Source organism: Panthera uncia (genome assembly GCF_023721935.1).
Source record: "Panthera uncia isolate 11264 chromosome B3 unlocalized genomic scaffold, Puncia_PCG_1.0 HiC_scaffold_1, whole genome shotgun sequence".
Taxonomy (NCBI): Eukaryota; Metazoa; Chordata; class Mammalia; order Carnivora; family Felidae; genus Panthera; species Panthera uncia.
The window spans coordinates 104,515,702-104,540,567 of record NW_026057582.1 but is presented as its reverse complement, the minus strand read 5'-3'; the positions used below and the strand labels follow the sequence as shown (position 1 = coordinate 104,540,567).

General features: G+C 35.2%; 1 protein-coding gene across 1 annotated transcript in view; it reads left to right on the top strand.

Moving 5' to 3' along the window:
• CLPX (caseinolytic mitochondrial matrix peptidase chaperone subunit X) overlaps positions 1-23,886 on the top strand; it is a 40,806-nt gene extending 16,920 nt beyond the window's left edge. Inside the window, exons 4-14 of the mRNA XM_049611773.1 lie at positions 2,415-2,569; positions 5,020-5,179; positions 6,444-6,485; positions 10,796-10,972; positions 11,353-11,517; positions 12,307-12,395; positions 13,370-13,534; positions 16,924-17,223; positions 18,828-18,920; positions 20,517-20,623; positions 22,137-23,886. Of these exons, the coding sequence (XP_049467730.1) occupies positions 2,415-2,569; positions 5,020-5,179; positions 6,444-6,485; positions 10,796-10,972; positions 11,353-11,517; positions 12,307-12,395; positions 13,370-13,534; positions 16,924-17,223; positions 18,828-18,920; positions 20,517-20,623; positions 22,137-22,227 (1,544 nt within the window). The 3' untranslated portion in view covers positions 22,228-23,886. The remainder of the gene's footprint in view (positions 1-2,414; positions 2,570-5,019; positions 5,180-6,443; positions 6,486-10,795; positions 10,973-11,352; positions 11,518-12,306; positions 12,396-13,369; positions 13,535-16,923; positions 17,224-18,827; positions 18,921-20,516; positions 20,624-22,136) is intronic.
• Positions 23,887-24,866: the final 980 nt, after the last annotated feature.

Below are 24,866 nucleotides of genomic sequence, written 5' to 3'. Positions count from 1 at the left end.
TTTCTGAGACAGCATTTTGATAAATAAAATTAACCTGGGTATACATTGAACATGTTCCATCGTCAAATTGGTATTGTGATATTCAAATAGAATGTAAATAACTCATCTGTGGTAAGCAAAGAGGAATGAGATTTGTTGGTGTTTAGTCTCTTTCCCTTTGACCTAATTTCTTTAGAGAAATATTTTGTTCTTATGTTCTCAGGCCAGATTTTCCTGTCAAACAGCCTGAACTAGATCAGAGGATTCTCTGCCCTTTAATCCTTGCCCTGTTTACCATCAGTAACAATTGTAAGATGAGGCTTCATTTTAGAGTAAAGGCCATTGACTATCTTTCCCAATGGTGGGGAATGGTGATAATGTATTGGGGGTTGTGTAAACCAAAGGTACTTGGAATAGTTTGGTCTTTTTCTTGAGGTAAGCATTTATAGGTGATTAATACAAAGAAAACATGGATGATCTCTTTTCTAGTTTAAAATTTGCTGCTAGAGTTTATCCAGATGTATTTTTGATTGGCCTTGTGTTTAAGAATAGACAAATAAGCATTAGATTGAATTAATAATTAGATTTATTTTTGAAATATGGAATTGTCTGGGGTTTTTTTAATATAGATTATTTTGTGAGATTTAGGTGTGCTTACCAGTACAGTTTTTCTTGTAATCTATGAATAGGTAGTTACACTATTCCCATAAGAGAGATTCTCATAGATTTAAATATTCTTCTTTGCAGTTTTTCTAGTTAGATTACACAAAGGTTAATACAAAAATGTATTACCCAGACCTACCAACCTATAACTAATTCCTGTGTATCGTTTGTTCTGTATCTGTTAGTAATCTGTGTGAGAGTCTCTTCTGTGCTGCTTTCCAAGGTACCTTTACCATTAGTAGGGGTAGGCTTAGAGAAGGTTAAGAGTTTATGTCCATATACATATATCCTACAGCTGTGTTTTAAAAGGAGAGAAAAAAATCCACTTTGGTTTAACATAGGTTATTCTATAGCTGATGCATTGGAATTGAGACACCTTTTTTACCCTCATTTTTAATTGTTATTTTATTGTTTTCAAAAGCTGTATGATTATCTATAAGTCAATATGAATGAGAATGTTATTTTGTTAGTTCCTTAGTGGTTTTTAGGCTAAAGAAATAAGAACTAGTGGAGTTGTTAAAGATAAAAATTAGGAAGGCATGAAACAATTTTATGTTTACCAAATCATGGTTTTAAAAATGCTCATAAGGGGCGCCTGGGTGGCTCAGTCGGTTAAGCATCCGACTTCAGCTCAGGTCACGATCTCGCGGTCCGCGAGTTCGAGCCCCACGTCGGGCTCTGGGCTGATGGCTCAGAGCCTGGAGCCTGCTTCCGATTCTGTGTCTCCCTCTCTCTCTGCCCCTCCCCCATTCATGCTCTGTCTCTCTCTGTCTCAAAAATAAACGTTAAAAAAAATTTAAAAAAAAATAAAAATGTTCATAGGTTTGAAAGGAACCTAAAGAATATACTTTTTTTTCCCCTTTTTCTGGGGGATTGGAATTGATTTCTTTTATTATTATTTTTTTTAATTTTTTTTTCAACGTTTTTTATTGATTTTTGGGACAGAGAGAGACAGAGCATGAACGGGGGAGGGGCAGAGAGAGAGGGAGACACAGAATCGGAAACAGGCTCCAGGCTCCAAGCCATCAGTCCAGAGCCTGACGCGGGGCTCGAACTCACGGACCGCGAGATCGTGACCTGGCTGAAGTCGGACGCTTAACCGACTGCGCCACCCAGGCGCCCCTATTATTTTTTTTAAAACATTTATTTATGAGAGAGAGAGCACAAGGGGGTGGGCAGAGAGAGGGAGGGAGACAGAATCCAAAGCGGGTTCCAGGCTCTGAGCTGTCAGCACAGAGCCCGACTTGGGGCTCAGACTCACAAACTGCGAGATCATGACCTGAGCCAAAGTTAGATGCTTAACTGACTGAACCACTCAGGCACTCCTGATTTCTCTCTTTTAACTTCTGTGTATATTTGAAGTTTTTCATAAGGAAATGTTGAAAAAATAGAATAATTTATTTGTGCTTTACTTTTTTTTCACAGTTTTTCATTCAAGTATTTCAATAAAATAAGTGATTAATATTTTTATAGTGGTTGTTTTTAAAATTAAATTTAATGAATGGGAAGTTGAAAGAATGTCAGCCAATCTTTCCTCTTAATGAAGTATATCACAAAATGAAAGAACCTAGTGGAAATGAACAAAATGTGGTTTAATGAACTCATTTATCTGTATCATCTATCTTAGATGTAAGCTAGGTTGTTTGTTGTGTCTAGTGAAGGAACTACAAACCTACTTTTTGTCAAGTGTGTAGTTTTCATTTACAGTGAGTTTTTAATGTTAAATGCTATTTGAATTATTTATTTTTCTCTGCTGACCTTTCCTTTTACAGCATCCACCCGCTTTGTGAAGTGTGAAAAATGTCATCATTTTTTTGTTGTGCTATCTGAAGCAGACTCCAAGAAAAGCATAATTAAAGAACCTGAATCAGCAGCAGAAGCTGTAAAATTGGCTTTCCAACAGAAACCACCTCCTCCCCCCAAGAAGGTATAGGTCTTAGCTCAGTCCTGTAAGCACTTTGTCTTGAAAACATTTCATTGCTCCCCTCTCCCAGTTGACATTGGATCTTAATGCTAGTACCTAAACAAGTATTAAGTTCTTAATATAGACTATATGTGGCTAAATTCTTATTGATATTTGGTACTTGGAATTTAGGTATGGAGTCCCAATGCTATTTTCCCATGTTATGATTACTGCATTCAGTAGCAATGAAATAGAGTTGGATGATTGTTAAAATGGTGTTCATACTAAATTAATCTAAAATGATACCCAGGGGTGTCTGGATGGCTCAGTTGGTTAAGCGTCCCACTCTAGATCTCAGCTCAAATCTTGATCTCAGGGTCGTGAGTTCAAGCTCTGCATTGGGCTCTGCACTGGGCATGAAGCCTACTTAGAAAAATAAAAAAACAATATCCATAAAATTGAGCAGCTATGGATTTCTTTTTCTTAGTTGGGGCCCCTTATTAACACCAGGCTGCAATTTCTCCCCATAAATTAGTCTATTGTCTGGTAAAACAGCCTCAGTGTTAACAATGGAAGCAAAATTTTCTCACAACTAGTGTATCAGGGCTGTCCTATATAGCACTGTGGCTTTTGTGGTGTGGGCTCCTTCCAGGAGTCTCAGACAGACTGTGATCTGGCCATATGAAACATGGCAGAATGTATTACCAGCTACATTGGGTACTTGGTCTGTTCTTTCTGAGAACAGGGAGCCCTGCCCTGGGGCTATGTGCCCTCTGTTCTGCATGTCTCAAATGTTTGCACACTTAGATTATTTCTCATCCCCTGCTTCACTGTAGCTTTCATATGCTGTTAAGACACCAGTCCATTTATTTCCATTGTGCTGTGGCAGATTTAATAATTCATAGATATAATTTGTGAGGAATCAATATTTTTTTAAGTTTATTTGTTTTGAGAGAGAGAGAAACAGAGCCAGGGAGGGGCAGATACAGAGGGATAGAGAATCCTAAGCAGGCTCTGCACTAACAGTGCACGGGGCTTGAACTCTTGAACAACAAGATCATGACCTGAGCTGAAACCAGGAGTCAGATGCTTAACCGACTGAACCACCCAGGAGCCCCAGAAATCAAGAAGATTTTTAAAAAACATAATAAAAAGCATATGGTCAACAACTAAAGAATTTATCATGTAAATATAGTGTAATGGTAAATATAGCTATTAACCTTTGTATACTCCATTAGGTTGTCTAGACTTTAGATATTAGAGTTAAAGTTCTAGAAAATAGGTAATTTAACTATTTTCAGGAGTTAGTGAATATGAACAGTTAATTTTTTTTTTTTTTTAAGTTTATTTTTTGAGAGAAAGAGCAAGCAGGGGAGGGAGAGAGGATCTGAAGTGGGCTCCATGCTGACAGCAGAGAGCCTGATGCGGGGCTCGAACTTACTAACGCGAGATCATGACCTGAGCTGAAGTTGGACGCTCAGCTGAGCCAGCCAGGCACCCTAACAGTTAATTTCTGTTTACTAGTAAAGCTGAAGGAATTTACCCCAGGTTCCATGCTGTTAGCAATATCCAAGTCTCAAACAGAGCTTTAGTTTCTAAGAATAAGGTTTTTTAGCTTGCCATGTAGATAAATGAGTAGCTTTAAAGTTAATGTCTGAGAAAAAACCTAAATATTTGTGAATATTCAAACATATAGCTGCTGGTAATGGCTTTGATTATATAATGCCTAGTTTTTAAAAGAGTAGATTTATAATATGTTATCTTTCTGAAGAATATCATTCATGTGATTGAGGGAGGTATAGAAAGGATTTATTTTGGGGCACCTGAGTGGCTCAGTTGGTTAAGCGCCTGGCTTTTGATTTCAGCTCAGGTCATGATCTCATGGGTTCATGGAATTGAGCTCCACCTCAGGCTCTGCGCTGACAGTGCGGAGCCTGTTTGGGATTCTCTGTCTCCCTCCCTCTCTGCCCTTCCCCTGCTCGCTCTCTCTCTCTCTCTCTCTCTCTCTCTCTCACACACACACACACACACACACACTCTTTCAAAATAAATAAATAAATAAATGAATATAATAATAATAATAATAAAGGATTTATTTTAATGATTTACATTACTGATGATATTTTTAAACTCCTGGTGGCATATGTAGGTATTCCAAGTGACTTTAATAATCAACTTTTAAAAATTAGGATTAATGACATTATATATAGAACAGAAACCAGCAGAGCATTATATGAGTACAGTGATACTTTGTTAAGCTAAAGAACAAATGAATTGTGTTTTTGTCCACATAGGTTTGGGGCTTCTGAATCATTGCTACATAAGTATCATACCCTTGGCATTTTGTTTTTGATGGGTCTTTGTTCAAATTTAAAACTGTGAGCAAATATGCTCACTGTATAACTTCTTAATGTGTATATGTGTTTTTTTTATGATAGCTCATAGTAAATTATTCATAACCAATCATTTTTCAGATTTATAACTACCTCGACAAGTATGTTGTTGGCCAATCATTTGCTAAGAAGGTGCTTTCAGTTGCTGTGTACAATCATTATAAGAGAATATATAACAATATCCCAGCTAATCTGAGACAGCAAGCAGAGGTTGAGAAGCAGACATCATTAACACCTAGAGGTTAGTGTTTTGATAACTGACTAAAATAGAGTGTACATACTTAGACGTAATCTTTATTTGCAACTCCTTGCTTTTGTCCTAAAATTCTTTTAGTATTTCATAAAACTTTGTTTTCAGTTATATGTGCATGGGTTCTGAGTCACAGAGTGAAATGTATTTCTTATCAAGGGTCTCAGTGAAAAATGTTTGAAAGTAACTGGAGTAGAGATGGAGACATAATCTTTGAATTATAGACTTCACCACAATTGGTTCCCTATTACCAGATCATGTGCCTCAGTCAGAGATGTATGAAGATAGATGATAACTGTCACACAACATATCCAGCATTCTTTCCTGTTTAGACCCCAGCTACAGAGTGTATGTAAGATTAAGGGCAAATTTGTATAATGCCTATTAATGATAGATTCTAATATTACTGATATACTATATAATTTAAATTTACTGTAGACAATAATGTGTGTTATATTAATAGGATGATATTATTTAAAAAACTATGAATAGAGTAAAATGCAAATTTTTTACGTTTTTTTGTTTTTAATTGGCCAGGGAGCCCTGATTTCTTATTTAGGCCTATAATATACCATTTTACATTCTTTTAGTCATCATTTTACAGTTTGAGGGAGTTCAACTAAATACTTATATTTAAAAAACTATATAATATCCTTTGATTACTTTTGGTAGCTATTAAATATATAACTTACTGGCTCATTGAAGACAACTTGTCCACTTGTTGAATTTACTGTAAATAGTTATGTGGTAGTATCAGTTACTTTATTTTTAGAAAGTATAAGTCATAATAACTAATGGAAGACCCGGAGCCTTCATTTTTATAAAGTCCAAATAGCATTATCTAGTCATGACACAAAACGATTTTTTCTGGTTCTCTCAGTCAGCAAATCAGTAGTTAAGGTGTTCAAAGTATAGGGAAAACAAATGGTTATATGGTATTTATGATATGAGCAGTTTAAACTTTTGTTGAAAATTTAAATTATTGCTTCTGTTTTCTTAAATACCAAGTCAGTACTTGACAGATGTGGATATTAGCAACTGGACAGCCATCGTTAACATGTTTGGGTTTTTAATGTTTTTAATATAGACAGGATGTAACATATAGATTTTTTCATAATGTGAAAAGCTACAAAGCATTAATGAACACATTCTTTATACATATTTAGAAAAGGGCAAGAAGGGAGATATCCCTCATTTGTTCCTCCAAACTAAACAAATATACATTTTCATGTTGTCATTTTATCCTCTTTCTTAGAATTAGAAATAAGAAGACGGGAGGATGAGTACAGATTTACAAGTAAGTGACCTCTCCTCAGGTCCTCCTCTGTAATCATTCTTCCTTTTGAGATTTATCTCTGTGAAGGATGTCAGCAGTAGTCATGGTAGATATATATTAGCTTGTGTATTACCAAGAAAGATATTGTATATTATCTAAACATGCTTATCATACATGGTATATATAACTTTGGAACAGTTTCTCATAGCTAGTATGTGTACTTTATATATGTTGGGTTACTTCACATATTCAATTTTTATCTTTTCTGTTGTGATATTTCTTAAAGTATAATGTTAGAGAAATAAAAAATATTATATATAGTTCTCTATAAATATATACCTATATGCATATTAACAGGAGTTGTGTTTTTTAAAATCTGTAGCTTGCTATTTTGTATCTTTTTCCCCCCCATACAAGCAGAGTTGGCCTGCTTATGTGTGACAGAAATTTTGGGGGAGACAGATTATCTTCCAGATTCCCTTTGCCAGAAACCACACTTTTTATTTTTGGTGTTTATGAAACTTGGTATACCCTTGCAAATTATGACTAAGCCCCAACTCAGTGTTTCCAGCCCTGGATTGTCTCTTTAAGCATCAGATAGTCTGATGGAGGGTGTGGAAGGACCTGATATTCTAAGGATAGTGGTCATTCTGTTGTCTTGCACGTATTTTTTTGGATGTGGATATGTAGTGCTTCACAGATGGTAAAGGCTCACAAAAAAAGAGGCACCTAGCTGGCTCAGTTGGAGGAGCATGTGACTCTTGGTCTCGGGGTCATGAGTTCGAGCCCCATATTGGATGGAGTGATTGCTTAAGTAAATAAAATATTTTAAAAATTCACGTTGCATTTTGTTTCAGTAATTAAAATAACAAAATAAAACAGATAAGCCACTATGAACACATTTTACCTATAAGTTTGGTACTTTTATATTTGCCTTTGAACCAAGCTATATTATGTATCTACTGTTTGAAGTATACTGTATATACTGGATGAGCCATGAGAATATAACTAGTTTACCAATTCTGGCATGAGATCTAGTGCATGTAATAAAATTGTACTATTTCTAGTTATTCTTAAATTGTATGGAAATAATAAGTATATCATGCATGGTAAGATTAAATACAATGCAGTAGAATTAGATTATATATAAGAATGTAAGATCTAAATAATAAACTTTAAGTCCATGTATAATTTTTATTTTCTAAACCAAAAATATAATCAAATATGCTGTCAGTGCTATATTCATAAATTTGGACAGATAGCTAGTGAAGCTAGTATGAATTAAATTAGTAAAGGAAAGTCTATAATGAATATTTTGAAAGAAATATATTGTAGTGATTTAATGAAATTTAAATGTTAACAAGTAACACTATCTAAGAACCTAGGTAAAAGCAATTCATAATTATAATGACAGATTGACTTGGAAAGTAATATTTTGAAAACTTAAATTTATTTTCATTATAGTTTCCACTTGTTATATGTGGGGTTATAGGTTCTAAAGTTAGGACATTAGATCTAAAATGACACATAATCAAAATATTCTTTAAAGTTTCTTTTGGAAATCACATGTCAGATATACTACTCTCAATAAGACTGATAGATTTTGTCTCCATCATTGGAACATAATGTTTTTCTTAAGTTGAGCACCAGATGAAACAGTTGGCTTGCATTAAGGGCTATGTTATACAAGTAACTTAAACACTAGGAAAATAGCAATACTGATAGCAAATTCTTTTATAACATTTATAAAATTCTGCCAGGTACAGTTCTAAGTGTTTTACATATTTTAACTGATTTGATCTTCCTAACACCTATGAGACAGAAACTATTATTTTCACCTCCATTTTATAGATAAGAAAAGTGAACTATGGAAATTTTAAGGAATTTGCCCAGGGCCATATGGCTAGTGAACTCCATGCAACTAACCATACACTAGTCTGCTCACTGATTGTAGAGAGCTGCTTCATGCATTGAGAGAGATGCAGAAAAACAAACTAAATGAAAGGAGAGTTATTTCAAGTTTACTCTGGAGCATAATTTCATGAAATGGAATGACAAACATCATGTACTATTTAAATTATTCCTCTCTTTTAAATTTAACTTAAATCATGTGTAAGTTAAATACATTTATCCTGAAGTGCCTGGGTGGCTTGATTTCAGCTCAGGTCATGATTTCGCAGTTTCGAAAGCCCCATGTCGGGCTCTGTGCACTGACCGCACAGAGTCTGCTTGGGATTCTCTCTCTCCCTCTCTCTCTGCCCCTCTCCCGCTCCCACTGTCTCTCTCAAAATAAATAATTTTTTAGAAAACTTAAACACATTTACTCTGTGACTCTACTGTAGTTAATATGCTTCTTGTACTTCTGTTCAGATTTTTGTTCACCTCAATAATTTTTACCCCATTGGGCCAACCTACACTCGAGGCAAAGCCTCTTCCTATATTGTGACAATTCCTAACTAGATTTTGCTGAAATAAAAAAAGAAATTTTCTTTTACTGGGGACAACTAGCTAACTAACTAAACTCATGTTAAGAGACAGCATTTTTTTTCCTGATATGGATTATAATGAGGCATAGCATTGTGAATTATTCGCTAATAACCATCAAATGTAGCACAATTTAAAATGTTTATTGAAAGCCTATTTTTTTAAACTTTATCTTTATTTATTTTGAGGAAGATATAGAGAACAGGTGAGGGAATGGCGGAGAGAGAAGTAGACAGAATCCCAAGCCGGCTCTATGCTGTTAGTGCAGAGTCGGGTGTGGGGCTTGAATTCACGAACCATGAGATCGTGACCTGAGCTGAAATCAAGACTCAGATGCGTAACTGACTGAGCCCCTCAGGCGCACCTTGAATGCCTATTTTTGATGATTAGAATAAGCATTTACTTTTTTTTTTAATGTTTATTTATTTTTGAGAGAGGGAGAGTGTGAGTGGGGGAGGGGCAGAGAGAGAGAGAGGGAGACCAAGGATCTGAAGCTGTCTGTGCTGACAGCAGAGAGCCCAATGTGGGGCTCAAACTCACAAACCATGAGATTATGACCTGAGCTGAAGGTGGACGCTTAACCAACTGAGCCACCCAGGTGCCCCAGGATAACCATTTACTTTAAGTGTGACCCTAAGATAATTTGAAAGTGCCAGCCAGATGGAATAGGACCATAATAATAGTTATGTTGACTGAACATCTATATATTGGTTTGATTAAAACAGTAATGCTTTGGAAAGTACTGATATTCTTAATCCATTTATTAGAAACAACCTAAAAACAAATCCAGAAAATATAAACAAGTAGGGTATGAGCACAGATTCCTCAAATGCTGATGATGAGGAGCAGTATGGATATTTACAAATCTGGATAACTGAAAAGACTTTTGGAATTCTTTCCTTCAGCCGAGAGAGTAAGAACAAAGTTGTTCTGTTTTTAGGCACCCAATTGATAAACTGATAGTTCACCAGCAATACCATTCCCATTTAGTTAAGCATTGTGTGTCTAATAAAGGGACTGGAAAGATCCATTCAAGATCCTATAAAATCAAAATTCAGATAGAACCAGGGATAGTGAGTCTTACTGTATTTGGTTCCTCTGGTAGACTCACAGAATCATTTTTTAAATGTGAAAGAGACTATAGAAGTCATGTATCTTGATAATTTTATTTAATAGGTAAGGAAGCAGGCCCAGTAAAGTTAAGTGATTTGCCATGGTCCTACAGCCACACAGTGATAGAAAAGGACTGGAACCCAGGTTCCCTATTTCTCTGTTTTAGTCTTGGTTGTCTTACTGTGTTCACTGTGTTCAATGTGTCTTGCTTTTTCTACAGTCCTTCATTTGTAATGAAAAAATCTATATATATTTGTCTTTTAAAGTGCCTCCAAATGAATTGCATTTTATTCTTATACCTTCCAACCATGTGTTTGAAATTGATAAGGCAGGTATTATTGCCATTTTCTAGGTTAGGAAACAGAAACACAAAGTTTATATGACTAGCCCAGGATCACAGATCTTTTTAGACACAATGGAAAGACCAAAGCTAAAGCTTTGTGATTGTCAGCACTGTTCTCCTTCCTTTACACTGCCTTCCCTTAAGTTAAAGGGATTTACATAAATACGGAGGGTAAAAAGAATCCATTTATTTTACTTAAGGTTCCCTGAATAATCATATGTTTTACATTTGTGACTAGATAATTTGAGGTTTTCTTCCTTTTGAGGTAAGACAGAATATCAGAATATTTGTTTTTCTAAATATGTGATTGGTCTTAGATTTAGGGTTTTATTGGGTATTTTTTCAAGTAAGAGCAAATGAAGCTCTAAGAATTTCTTTGTCATTCTTTCAGAATTGCTTCAGATTGCTGGAATTAGTCCACATGGTAATGCTCTAGGAGCATCAATGCAGCAACAGGTAAATCAACAAATACCTCAGGAAAAACGAGGAGGTGAAGTATTGGATTCTTCCCATGATGACATAAAACTTGAAAAGAGTAATATTTTGCTGCTTGGACCAACTGGGTCAGGTAAATAACTTCCTGAAAAAATTACTCATTTAAAAGAAAAAAAAAGAATATAAATGATTTTGTAAGCTGTGTCTTATGATTGGGGGATTCTGGCTTTTGGGAAGAAATCTAAGGGCCAGTCCTTTGGATACATTATCAGTATCTGTGCATAGACTTCAGGCTGAATTTGAGGAATTGGCAATGCCCTTTAGCCCAATCCCTAACATCTTAATAGGAGTAATAAAAATAACATACCATTAAATCTGAACAATAGTAGAGAAAAGATGTATAAGTAATTTTTTATTATATACTATTTAGATTTAATACATTTTACATTTTTGTAGAGAAATTCTATATCAACATATTTTTCGTAAACTTTTAGTTGCTATTTCTATTTGTAGGTAAAACTCTGCTGGCACAAACTCTAGCTAAATGCCTTGATGTTCCTTTTGCTATCTGTGACTGTACAACTTTGACTCAAGCTGGATATGTAGGCGAAGACATTGAATCTGTGATTGCCAAACTGCTCCAAGATGCCAATTATAATGTAGAAAAAGCACAGCAAGGTATGTTTTCAGTATAGTTTGTCTATCCCCAGATGTAGACTATTGGGAAAGCATTAAGAGATCCTATAATTCTTGTTTTGAGTTGAGGAATAAAACTTTGTAATTGTATAAAGGTAGCTATGTTAAACATTTTCTAGCATACTAAGGGCCACAAAGTTTGCTTTTGCCCTATTGTCATAAGATGGGTACGAGGGTGAAAACAGGCCAGATTATTATTCCATTAGATCCTTAATGCTATCATTATTTTTCCTGTTCTGACTTCCCTCTAGACTCCTGATCCTGGGGTGGGTTAGGAGGACAAGGGCAAGAGAGTGTAGGATGAATCTAGAAACAGATTAGCTTGTTGACCTACAGGATGTCCTAGATGCTGCATTTCTCCTTTCCCCATCTATCATCTGTCCTTATTTACATGAAGAGCTTGACAAGTTCTTGTCCAAATTCCTTTAAGACAAGAGTATAGGTGGGAAAGAGTAAAAAGTTTTGCTAGTACCAGCACTGTATATACCTCCTGCTTCAAGACTATACCTTTATCTCAGCTTCCTAGAATAAAGAACCTGAAAACATTAGTGGGGTAGATAACTAATGTCAGAATTGTTATCATACCCTAGTGATGCTCTATGAAATAAATTATAAAACATTTACACAATGATGAATGGGAGATCAGGCAGTGTATTTTTATAAAATTAAGCTTTGTATATATTTGCTCTCTAGCTACTTAGTCTTTTAAAACTGAGGTTATCTTGTGTATATCATTTTCATATTATAAATAGAATCCTCCTTAAATTATAGGAATTGTCTTTCTGGATGAAGTAGATAAGATTGGCAGTGTGCCAGGCATTCATCAGTTACGGGATGTAGGTGGAGAAGGCGTTCAGCAAGTAAGCAGTTGAATATTTTGTTCAAGCCCACTAAAAGGAAGGGAATACATCAACCTCCCAAATATTGTACGTTTGGTTTCGCATTCAATTAGATTCTGTTTTGTTTATTTCTTCCACCCCAGACTCCACATACCATTTTAAAGTAGTTCAGAAAGCTATTGGTGATTTTAAGTACCAAATTACCTTTCTTAGGAAATTAAAATTATTTTAAAGAATAGAAAAAATGACATTTGATTTTTGTTGGTTTTATTCTTTAGAGGCCCAGTTAAACATTTCTAGATGACTCTTGAAAGTTCTGGTTCTAATTAGACATAAATGAAGTATGTACATGTATCTTATTCTTTTCACTTGACAATAGGATAAAATAGATAAAATAGTGTTTCATTTCATGGAGAGTCATAAGTGAAGTCTTAATGATCTATTTGCAACTTGACTTTTTATTGGTAACTAATTATGACATAAACTGTAGGGTAAGGAAAATTGCTTTCATTTTTATTTTGACCAAGACAAAAAGGTCACACTTATAAAATGTGCTAGATAATTTTTTTATAAAAGCCTCCCAAAATATAGGTAGTCTCAAAGTTTAATAGTAGTAGTAGAAAAGAATTTTAATTTCTATGAAAGACAAATCAACTATTTTCAAATTTTCAATGTTCCTACCATGGTTGCCTACCATCTTACAGAGTCATAATCCTGTATTTAGGTCAGAATTCTATCTTTACCATCAAAAGCAGCTTTTTAAGTTGACTATTTCCTGAGTGCATCAGGAGTCTGTAACTATTCCAAATAAATTTACGAATTGTTAGTGTGATAGTGCATTTGATTTTCATGTTAGTTGTAGCAATGTGGGAGTTTTCTTTAATTATGCTCATTGACCATAACCACATTATTTTCCCCTTTGAATCTCATTATCTAAAGTACAATAAATAATACACTTACACAATGATGTTATAAATAATTTATTCTTTATTTAGGGGTTATTAAAACTACTAGAAGGCACGATAGTTAATGTTCCAGAAAAGAATTCCCGCAAGTTACGTGGAGAAACAGTACAAGTTGATACAACAAACATCCTGTTTGTTGCATCTGGTGCTTTCAATGGCTTAGACAGAATCATCAGCAGGAGGAAAAATGAAAAGGTAAGTTTTTCTGAAGGGTTATTAGGATGGAGCACTTCTTCATATCTGCAAGGTACATGCCTAGTAACTATTTGTTGATTGATTACAATAAAATGTAATGTCAACATAGTGTCAAGCAGCCCAAAACACACCAGTATTTTCCATGTTTTTGTGTTTTACATAATTGGTAACCACAAATGATTTCTTTTATATAACATAATATTCTACCTAAATGAATATATCATAGATCAACTGTGCTACATTGCTTGCTTTAAGTCTCCTTGGCTTTGTACCCACTAGTGTAAGTAGTAGTTTAGTAGCAGTAAAAAAATAATGCTGCTGATGGGATGGTTGCCTGTGGTGGTTCTTTGGATAGCCTAGGTAAGAAAAACTCACGTACGATACTAACCGAACCATGTAATGCTGTTATTCCTCAGTATCAGGCCTTATTCAACATGGATAAGGTTAGGTTTTAATTTTTCATGTTAATTTGTTTTTGCTTTTGAAATTCTGCTTAGACTGACAAATTGGAAGAAATTATTTCATTGTGTGTACATGAGAGAGAAAGAGGGAGGGAGATAACTTTATATTTAAAATTCTGGGGGTGCCTGTCTGGCTCAGTCACTAGAGCATGAGACTTTTGATCTTCGAGACGTGAGTTTATGCTCCATGTTGGGTGTAGAGTGTACTTTAAAAAAACAAAGAACATGTTCTGATACTTAATTATAATTAGCTATTCCAAAAAATTTGAAACTTGGAACATGTAGAAAAGAACAGTTAAAAGTAATGTCCAAAAAGAGATCAGAAACATGTAGAAGGAAGGTTCAGGTTGTAGGTCATTTGAACTTCTTAACAAAAAGTAGGGAGATATCCTGGGCTCTAGTTCTTATTATCTGAAAGAGGAAGTGTGTGAGGTCTTCAGGAGAGACCGAGATTGAAAACGAGTTTGTCAGGGTGCCTGAGGGGCTCACTCAGTTGAGTTTCCAACTCTTGATCTCAGCTCAGGTGTTGAGCTCGGGGGTGTGGGGGGAAAAAAAAGAGTTTGTCACATAGATCTTTATGAAAAAGAGAGAGATGTAAGACAGTCGTCAGTAGTGATTTTACAGAGGATTAAATACATCCATGTGGCTGTTTTTATCGACTCTTACTGAAAGCCAGGGGTACAATATTAAATACTGCACCTATATTCCAACCATATCAGACTGCTTGCATTCCTAACTTTTATTCCTCTTGCCTTTGTTCATGGCTTCCCCTACCTCAATCAAGTTGGCAAATATATGTTCATCTTTTAAGACTCAGTCTGTTACCAAGTCTGATAAACTGATCAGGCAGTTTATCTGTGAAGGCTTTCTTGATCATCTTCTACCCTCCCTCCCTGCTATGTGCCTCTTTTCCTACTTCCACTGCTACAATCCTGTACAGTCCTGTGATACTTTTAACGCCTTCATGTGTTCTCACTCTGAATAAGCCCCTTTAGGATAATGGCTGTCTTCAGGTTTGTATTTCCAGTGTTTTATAATGTTTTGTAAATTATATACTTATATAATTATAAATTATATATATTATATAATATATATTTATATTATATAAATTATAAATATTTATATTTATATTTAATATATTAAATTTAATATAATTTAATGTATTTAATATTTATTTAATAATTTAAATTTAATAAATATTAAATTTAATATATTAAAATATATATTTATATGAATTATAAATTATATATTATATATAATTTACAAAACATATAACAAAATAAATGTGTGTATTTTTATGTATGTTTATATATATAATAAATATATATATAGTATTGAATGGAAGGTGTTTGTTTTTTTTTTTCTGATACACTACTGTCCATGTGGAGAGTCAGAGGAGTGGATTTTTTTTTTTTAAGTTTATTTATTTTGAAAGAGCGAGAGACTGAGGGAGGCGCAGAAAGAAGGAACAAGAGAGAATCCCAAGCAGGCTCCGCACTGCCAGGGCAGAGCCCAGTGTAGGGCTCAAACTCACAAACAGATCACGACCTGAGGTGAAACCAACAGTCAGTCGGACACTTAACTGACTGAGCCACTCAGGAGCCCCAAGGAATGGATTTTTAACTTAGGCTGACCATGTGCTTCTCTTGTACTTCTGACAAAGCTGTATGAAATACCAAAATGTCAAAACATTCTGACGGTTGCCTGGAGTATAGTTCTTTTATACTGACTGAAGCAAGATCCATACACCTTAGATACCCAGCTTTTTTTTTTTTAAACAATGGGTGTTTTTTGTTTTTGTTTTTAGATTTTATTTTTATAAGTAATCACTATAGCCGGTGTGGGGTTTGAGCTCACAGTCTGAGATCAAGTCACATGCTCCACCATCTGAGCCAGCGAGATACCCCGATACCCAGCTTTTTGCAGCAAAGTAGTATTCTTGTTTGATGTCATTCTTATATGTTTTTTATAAAATCAGAGTTATTCTCATAGGTTGATGTATGCTGCAACCTCAGATCATGATTTTAATAGAATGCTTAGCAGTGACTTAAGACACTTGGGCATAATTTCCTCATAAGGCTGCTTGTTCCTTAGTCACTACTACTACTGTTTACGCTATTACGCTAAAATTAACTTTGGTTACAAAGTAATTACTATCTCCGTTTTTATAGTTCTTACACATTTTATTACTTTTTAATTAAATTTTTTTTACCTTTATTAATTTTTGAGAGAGAGACAGAGAGTGAGCAGGGGAGGGGCAGAGAGAGAGGGAGACACAGAATCTGAATCAGGCTCCAGGCTCTGAGCTGCCAGCAGAGAGCCCGACCTGAGGCTCAAACTCATGAACCGTGAGATCATGACCTGAGCTGAAGTCAGACACTTAAGCGACCCAGGCATCCCTTAATCTTTTATTTTTTAGGGAGAGCATATAAGCAGCAGGGGGGGGGGGGGGGGGGGGGGGAGAGAGAGCGCAAGCAAACGGGAGGAACAGAGAGAGAGAGAGAGAGAGAGAGAGGGAGACAAAGAATCCAAAGCAGGCTCCAGGCTCTGAGCTGTCATCACAGAGCCCAACACGGGGCTCAAACTCATAAACTGCGAGATCATGACCTGAGCAGAAGTCGAACGCTTAATTAACTGAGCCACCAGGCACCCCTAGAATTCATTCTTTGAGAGTTGGTTATTAAATGGTGGTTTAGTTCTCAATTCTGAAGACAGATAGGCCTGAGTTCAAATCCTGGATTTACCACTTACCGCAAGGAGAGCTTGGTCAAGGTACTTAACCTCTCCAAGCTCATTTTCTTCACTTATAAAATGTGAATGATAATAGAACTTTCTTCTATTGCAAAGGTCATGTGAGAAATATATGCAGAGTACTTAGTACAATGCAATTTCATTCTACTATTTATAATACCTGTCTTTTCTTGGCAGTATCTTGGATTTGGAACGCCATCTAATTTGGGAAAAGGCAGAAGGGCTGCAGCTGCTGCAGACCTTGCCAATCGAAGTGGAGAATCAAATACTCACCAAGACATTGAAGAAAAAGATCGCTTATTACGTCACGTTGAAGCCAGAGATCTCATTGAATTTGGCATGATTCCCGAGTTTGTGGGACGGTTGCCTGTGGTAGTTCCTTTGCATAGCCTAGATGAGAAAACACTTGTACAAATACTAACTGAGCCACGTAATGCTGTTATTCCTCAGTACCAGGCCTTATTCAGCATGGATAAGGTTAGATTTTTATTTTTCATACTTAGTTAATTTATGGGTTTTTGCTGTTGGAACTCTGCATAAATTAGCTCAACAAAAAGCAAAAGCAGTCCTCCTTATCCAGAATACCAGCCTATACCTGGTATTTCTATACCTCACTAAATGTGGATCTAAGTATTGGGAAAGGCAGCGTGTTACATTAAACATTTAGGAGTTGGCTTTATTTTTTTGTCTTAATTAAAATTGTTAATGAAGCTTAAAGCCTAAGTATACATATATAGAGAGAGAATTTATACCAGTAGCCTATCCCCTACCCCTCAAGCCATACACACAGGATTGTCCTTTCAGCCTTAAAATTCTAAATGCTTTTGTTACAACATACTGTGTATATTTTTATATACTTTTGTCTAAAGTTCTATCACCTTCCACATCTACTTCTGTGTAACCAGACATCCAATCCCACATCCCCACAATTCCGATCACATAGCTTATGTTTTGGGTTTTATGAACTTAGGGTCTTTAAATATCAGTTTCTTTCTCTTCATTCCACTGCCATTACCTCATGTCAAGCTCCTTTATCATTCTTTACATTGACCTATGCATTTGGCTCCTAATTGGCCTCCCTGTCTCAAGTCTGTTTCTGACCACCACCACCAAAATATCATTATCTTCCTTTTTTTACTTCCAGAATGCATCATTTTTATATTATTGAACATAGTGCCCAGCAAATAGATATTCTTAATAAATATCTAGTGAATGAATAAATACAATGCTAGTTATTTTAGTCCTCTCCTTAAATCCTTCAGTGGTCCCCTTGCCTAATTTTAACGCTCCCACACTGGTGCTCCCTTAGCACCATGTGCATATGCTGTGCTATAAATGCTAGTTTGCTTATTTGTCACCACCCAGTAGAACTTAAGTTCCTTGATGGCAAAAATGGTAATTCATCATTTAGTCTCTAATATGTAGATACGTAGGCGTCCAATAAATGTTGAATAAAGTCCTAGAAAGTCCATGTTAATCTAGAAAACATCTTCAAAGACTAATGACAAATTTGTGATTCAGAATACTATTGCCTTCTCATAGGTTAATTGAGAGAAACAAGTGCTTGAAGGTGAGGTTCTAAGGCACTATGAGAGAGAATTGCCTTGCTTAAATATTGCGTTTTCTGGAAGTAGAAATTAGTAACCAAAATTTGTTTAATACCAAAATTTTGTGAAGTCTGATGTTCCAAAAGGATTTTGATTTGTGTTTTTTGGGTATGTTAATAAATTTAGTATCAGTAATTTGAACTCTGTTTTGAAATTTGTGGTAATGTAGACAGACTTGTCTAAAGTTTTGCCTTTGTGTTCTGTAGGATGAGAGGGTGGTTAGTAACACTCTATAAAATGAATGATGAGTAGAGTATTTTCTAAGAAGAAAGTGATAGTCAAAAAATGCTTTAGCCTGAAAAGGGATAGGGTCAGTCTTTATCTGTAAAGTTAGGGCACTAGTCCCTTTTTGTTCTACAAAGACTAGGAATGATAGGAGGTAGTAATAGTTAATAGATCAAATGCTCTATAGCTATCTTAGGAAAATATCATCAAGTATTATCTAAGTTCTGATTTCTTTTTATGTATTTGTAGTGTGAACTGAATGTTACTGAGGATGCTTTGAAAGCTATTGCCAGATTGGCACTAGAACGAAAAACAGGTGCACGAGGCCTTCGGTCCATAATGGTAAGTTGGCATTATTATACAAAACGAGATTATTTCTTGGTCTGGGTTTTGCAAATATTAAGCCTCCATGTTACTTCTTTGGAAGCATATCCAGAGAATTGGCCTGATGTTGTTTCTTATGGGTTTTGGTTTGTTTTTTTTTTTTGTCTCCGTAGATTATATTTTTTGTTATTATAAAAAAGGAACTTTAAAGCATTTGCAATAAAGGATACACACATAGTACCATTAATGAAATAGAGAAAATCTAGGAAGGAGAATTTAGAACATTTTACTCCGGCCTTTTGACTAAATTCCCCGGAGTACCTTCTCAGACCCATTGAAATCCTCATTCTTTTCTGTTTATTTGTTTGAAATTAAATTGCAGATATCATGATATTTTACCCCTAAATTCTGTCATATGATAGCAACTCACTATTTTTTATTTTGTTACAAATTCTAGTGACCCAGCCTATTTTCTGCCATTATCCACTTTATTATTTTAAGAATTTAACTGCTAATTATTACTTCTCTCATCTCAATAGGACTTTTTTATTGGAGCTACACATGTATCACAGACAGTCTGAGATTATATTCTCTAATGAAGGCCTGGACTTCAGGTGTTACTGATTAAGGACAGATTTATAAACATGCAAACTAGAAGAGTAGGTGATATAGTTAACATTTTTAAGAAATTTTAGGGGCGCCTGGGTGGCTCAGTCGGTTGAGCGTCCGACTTCAGCTCAGGTCACTATCTCGCAGTCCATGAGTTCGAGCCCCGCGTCGGACTCTGGGCTTATGGCTCAGAGCCTGGAGCCTGTTTCTGATTCTGTGTCTCCCTCTCTCTCTGCCCCTCCCCCGTTCATGCCCTGTCTCTCTCTGTCCCAAAAATAAATAAACGTTAAAAAAAATTTTTTTTTTAAAGAGAAATTTTATGGGGACACCTGGGTGGCTTAGTCGGTTAAGCATCCAACTTTGGCTCAGGTAATCATTTCATGGTTTGTGGGTTCGAGCCCTGCATCAGGCTGTGCGCTGACAGTGCGTTGCCTGCTTGGGATTCCCTCTGTCTGCCCCTGCCCTGCTCTCTCTCTCCCTCTCTGTCTCTCTCTCTCGATCTCAAAAAAAGAAAGAAAAAAACCTTATATACTTTTTTAAAGATCTACTGTATTTTCCTTAAATCTACTGCAACCCTTAAAACAAGTGGTTATTTGAAGTCATAGTTCAAAATTGAAGAGTTTGATAGAGATGGTTTAGGATTAAATCATTTTCATAGTAAGGATTACCAGTTGACTTCTTTGGTAACACTAGGAATGCTGAGGAACATCTGAATCCAGAAGTGTAGTCTTTTTATATGTGCATGGTGACCTAAATAGGCAGAACTACAGATAAATAGCTTTCCCTTATAAAATGAATTCTCTCTGAATTTAGTCAGCAGCTGCTTTAATATGAAGAATGTGAAAGCTTTTACAGTGATATTTTTTCAACATTCAGTTCCTGGTGCATAATAGGGATTCAGTAATATTTGTTGAGTTAATGAATTTGATTGGTGGTCTATGGAATATAAGTATTTTCTGTGTAACCTCAGTTTTCCATGTAATTTATCACTTTTTATCTCTTTAGGAAAAGCTGTTACTAGAACCAATGTTTGAAGTTCCTAATTCTGATATCGTATGTGTGGAGGTTGATAAAGAAGTAGTAGAAGGGAAAAAGGAACCAGGATATATCCGGTAAAGTGTATTGTCAAGCTAGACCAAATCTAAAAGTTAAAATCAGCTCTTTATTGCTATGGTTTATTGGTCTGTCACAAAAATTGCATACTTATATTCATAAGGGAAGTAATAATCTCAAATTTTCTATAGAAAAAATGTTCTAATTTTGGTTTATAGAATAATAGTATTTTGTGAGTCTGAAATTTGATCTTTAAAATTAGCCTGTACTTTATGGGGCGTCTGGGTGGCTCAGTCAGTTGAGCGTCCGACTTCGGCTAAGGTCATGATCTCACGGTCTGTGAGTTCAAGCCCCGCGTCAGGCTCTGTGCTGACAGCTCAGAGCCTAGAACCTGCTTCGGATTCTGTGTCCCTCTCTCTCTGCCCCTCCCCCACTCATGCTCTGTCTCTCTCTATCTCAGAAATAAATAAACATTAAAAAAAATTTTTTTAAATTAGCCTGCACTTTTTTCCTGTAACAAGTATAAGAGACAAAAGTCATCCAAATGAAGAGATTTAAATGAACTTTGCTGCTAATTCTGTCATTTATGAGTGACTTGTTTCATGTCTTTCACAAATTTTTCTGTTGTATCACGTCAGTTGACAGATTTGACACATTTTTCGCTGCTTCATTTATTTATCCCAGGGGTCAGCAGAGTTTCTTATAGAGGGCTAGATGAATACCACAGGGATGTACAAGTCTGTATTGCAGCTTACTCACCACTGCCTTCATAGCATAATCATAAATGAATGAGCATGTCTGTGTTCCATTAAACCTTTATTTACAAAAACAGATGATGAGCTTTATTTGGCCTGCAGGCTATACTTTACTGACCTGACCTATTCCATAAATATTTCTTGTACAGTGCTTGACAGTAATGTTACATACCAAAAATTAGATCTCTGTTTTAACTAAGTCACAAGGTATGTTATGTTTTATGTTTGCGTATCTTCTAAGATAATTTAGGAGGAAATTGATTGTTAGTTATTCAGAGACATAGTCTTTTATTGGTTGATAACAATATAGAAAGAAGTTGTGGTGGTCTGATCATAATTTTAAATTGAGGCAAATCAGATTTGGTCAGAAGCTGTAGCTTTCTTTCTTACAGATATATGCTAAATGTCAAGCATTTGAGTTGAAATAATAGATTCTACTTTTTTTCTGGAGAAATGGATTTTTTAAGACTTCACAGTTGAAGCCTTGTCAACTTATTTCAGGAATAAATTTGTTAGGGAAAATATTGGGAAATTACTTGCAACTCTTGGCTATGTGATCTAAATGTTTCCCAAATTTCACCACTAAACAATCTGAATATTAAAAGTGCTCTTAATATCTTACTTTTTTTGTGTGTTGTTTTTAGCTAGGTGGGTTAATACATTATTTTGAGTCTAGAAATCATGTTTATTTAAATGCTAATTTAAATTTAATTTTATTAAATTTTAATTTAAATAAATTTGTTTTAAACAATTTATTTAAAAATTTTTTAAAAACCTAATTTTTATTTTTAAAAAACCTGATGACTTTTTATTATAGGGCTCCAACAAAAGAATCCTCTGAAGAAGAATATGACTCTGGAGTTGAAGAAGAAGGATGGCCTCGCCAAGCAGATGCAGCAAACAGCTAAACTGTCAGACTTCCGTCCTGTATATAAAACTTTTCCTTCTTTTGTTTAGGATCGTAAATGTCTCTACAGTCTGACATTAAAAGCATTGGATCTATCTTGGATATCATACATGGTCAGAAGCCTTTAGGATAAAAATGAGATCATGTACATTATGTAACATCACATTGATTTAATACAAAGGACATTGTGTGGACTTTAATGATACAACGTTCGGAGATAAAATGTACATTATTTTGGTTCAGTTTTTTAAAAATATGCTTTAACAAAATTCTTAGGAGTCCCTTTAAGCAATGCAGGTGTTGCAGTAACTGTGGATTTTACAATAATGTTACTCTACAAATGGGAAAATAAATTCTTTAAAATTGAAGATCAAGATACCATTTTTTAGTTTATCCTTTTTCTACCCATATTTGTTTCCTGAAAATATTGGAATTTTATTCATCTTGAAAATTGGAACAGGTAGTTTCCAAGTAGTTAAAAATTTCATGGAAAAAGTACCCTAAAGAACTATATTTTGCTGATTTGTTTTGCTATGTTCTTGGTCTTATCTGCTAATGCATGATACCAACTTTCCAATTGGTACTATAAAAAGGGCCATTATTCCCTTGCTGACTTGTCTGATTTATTTACCATCTTTGATCCATTTTAGTACTATGAGTGTGCAGATAGAATTGAAGTCTGCCTTAAATCTTCAGGAAAAGACCATCTAATTCTAAAAGTAGCATGCAGCATCAGTCATAGTAACAGCCATGTGTCAAACTAAATAAAATACCCTAATATTGTGCACTTACCAAATTACTCAGCTAGTTTTGTTTTGTTTTGTTCTTTGATCCTAGGTATCTAATTCCTTGTCTTCATAGAACATTAAAGAAAATCTATGCTTTGCTGTCAGCAGAAATGAATGTGTTCACACTAAAATATAAGTTCTTAACCTTCTTTATATAACAAAACTAAACAGTGGGGAAAATTTGGAGGGACTTAACAATGGAAGTTACTTCATTTGATTCTATAAATATTAAAATATTTGGGTATCTTTTAAAGTTGATGATACAAATTTCTATGCTATTCATTCAGTTCAACCTCATTTGAAAGTATTTAAATCAGAGTACATTTAAATATTTGTCTTCATTATTTGGTTTATAGACACTTGAGTTTTCCTCTTACCCCCTTTTTCTTAGGAAAAGAACCTCATGCAGATTCTAAATCCTGTTGATGAAAAGTTGGGCTTTCTATGATGTAATAAGAGATGTGAGATATCTATTTATGGCTGGGTAGGACCAGAAATGCACTTTTGCAGAATGTTTAAACCTGTTTGCTATAATATGGAACAGAAACAGGTATCCTTCTTAGTCTCTCTAGCAATGGTTAAAAGTTTTTCTCAGGAAGTCTTTCATATTATAACTGTTCACTATCTTTTTCTTATAGCATCATCATTTTCCTTTTTGTAGAGTGAAAATTGGAGTAGCTACTAAATATATTAAGGGTAATCCTCCAGAAATGGACTGGGAGACATTTTAGTCACAACAACTTACATTTGGTTTTGGAAGTTGTTAACAAAGCATAATCGATGTTTTTAAACCAAACAAACTGAGTATAACTACGATTTGTACTTGAAACTTATGTTTTGACATTTGAATAAAACAGAAGTACTAAATGAAAGCGAGTGTGGTGGTGGTATATCCATATGTAGTGCCATTTTTTATTATTTTTTAAATGTTTATATATTTTGAGAGAGAGTAAGCGAGCACAAGCAGGGGAGGAGCAGAGAGAGAGGCAGAGAGAGAATCCCAAGGGGCTCTGCACTATCAGCGCAGAGCCCAATGTGGGGCTCTAATTCACTATCCATGAGGTCATGACCTGATCCAGCTTAACCGACTGAGTTACCCAGGTGCCCTGTAGTGCCATTTTTAAAAGGACACAGATAAGAGCTGCATTATTCTAGTGATTGGTTAATCATTGGCACCTTCATATCCCTCTAATAAATTCCACAAAGTTGTAGATTTCACAAAGTCTGTTATTAAAGTTTATGTTAAGCATTTATTGAAAATCCTCCCCTGAATGTCCTGCCTAGGCCCCACATTAGACTAGACCAAGTTTTTCAAGATTACTAGTCTACTAGGGGATGCAAACAAAAACATCAGGGCATCATAATAATAGAAATGAAGTAGGTCTGGGTGTGGTGACACAAAAGGTGGTGATGGCCCAGACAGATCTGGACCATCAAGTAGGAATTTGCCAGAAAGAAATAATGAAAATTAAATCAAAATCTCAATAAATGTGAAACAACTAGGGAGCTTTAGGAGTTGAGAAATCCCAAGCTTATTTTTCACATGTCTTTTCAAGTATACCGTTAAGTTCCACTAAGGTGAAGACTACATATTTTGTTAACTATAATCAGCACCAACCATAATGTCCCATATATTTGGTGCTCCATACACTTTAAAACAATAGAATATCTTGTATGCCAGGGGCACCTGGCTGGCTCAGTCGGTTGAGCATCTGACTTCGGTTCAGGTCATGATCTTGCGGTTCGTGAGTTCGAGCCCCACGTCAGGTTCTGTGCTAACATCTCAGAGCCTGGAGACTGCTTCCAATTCTGTGTCTCCAAATTTTTTTTAGAAGAATATCTTGTATGCCAG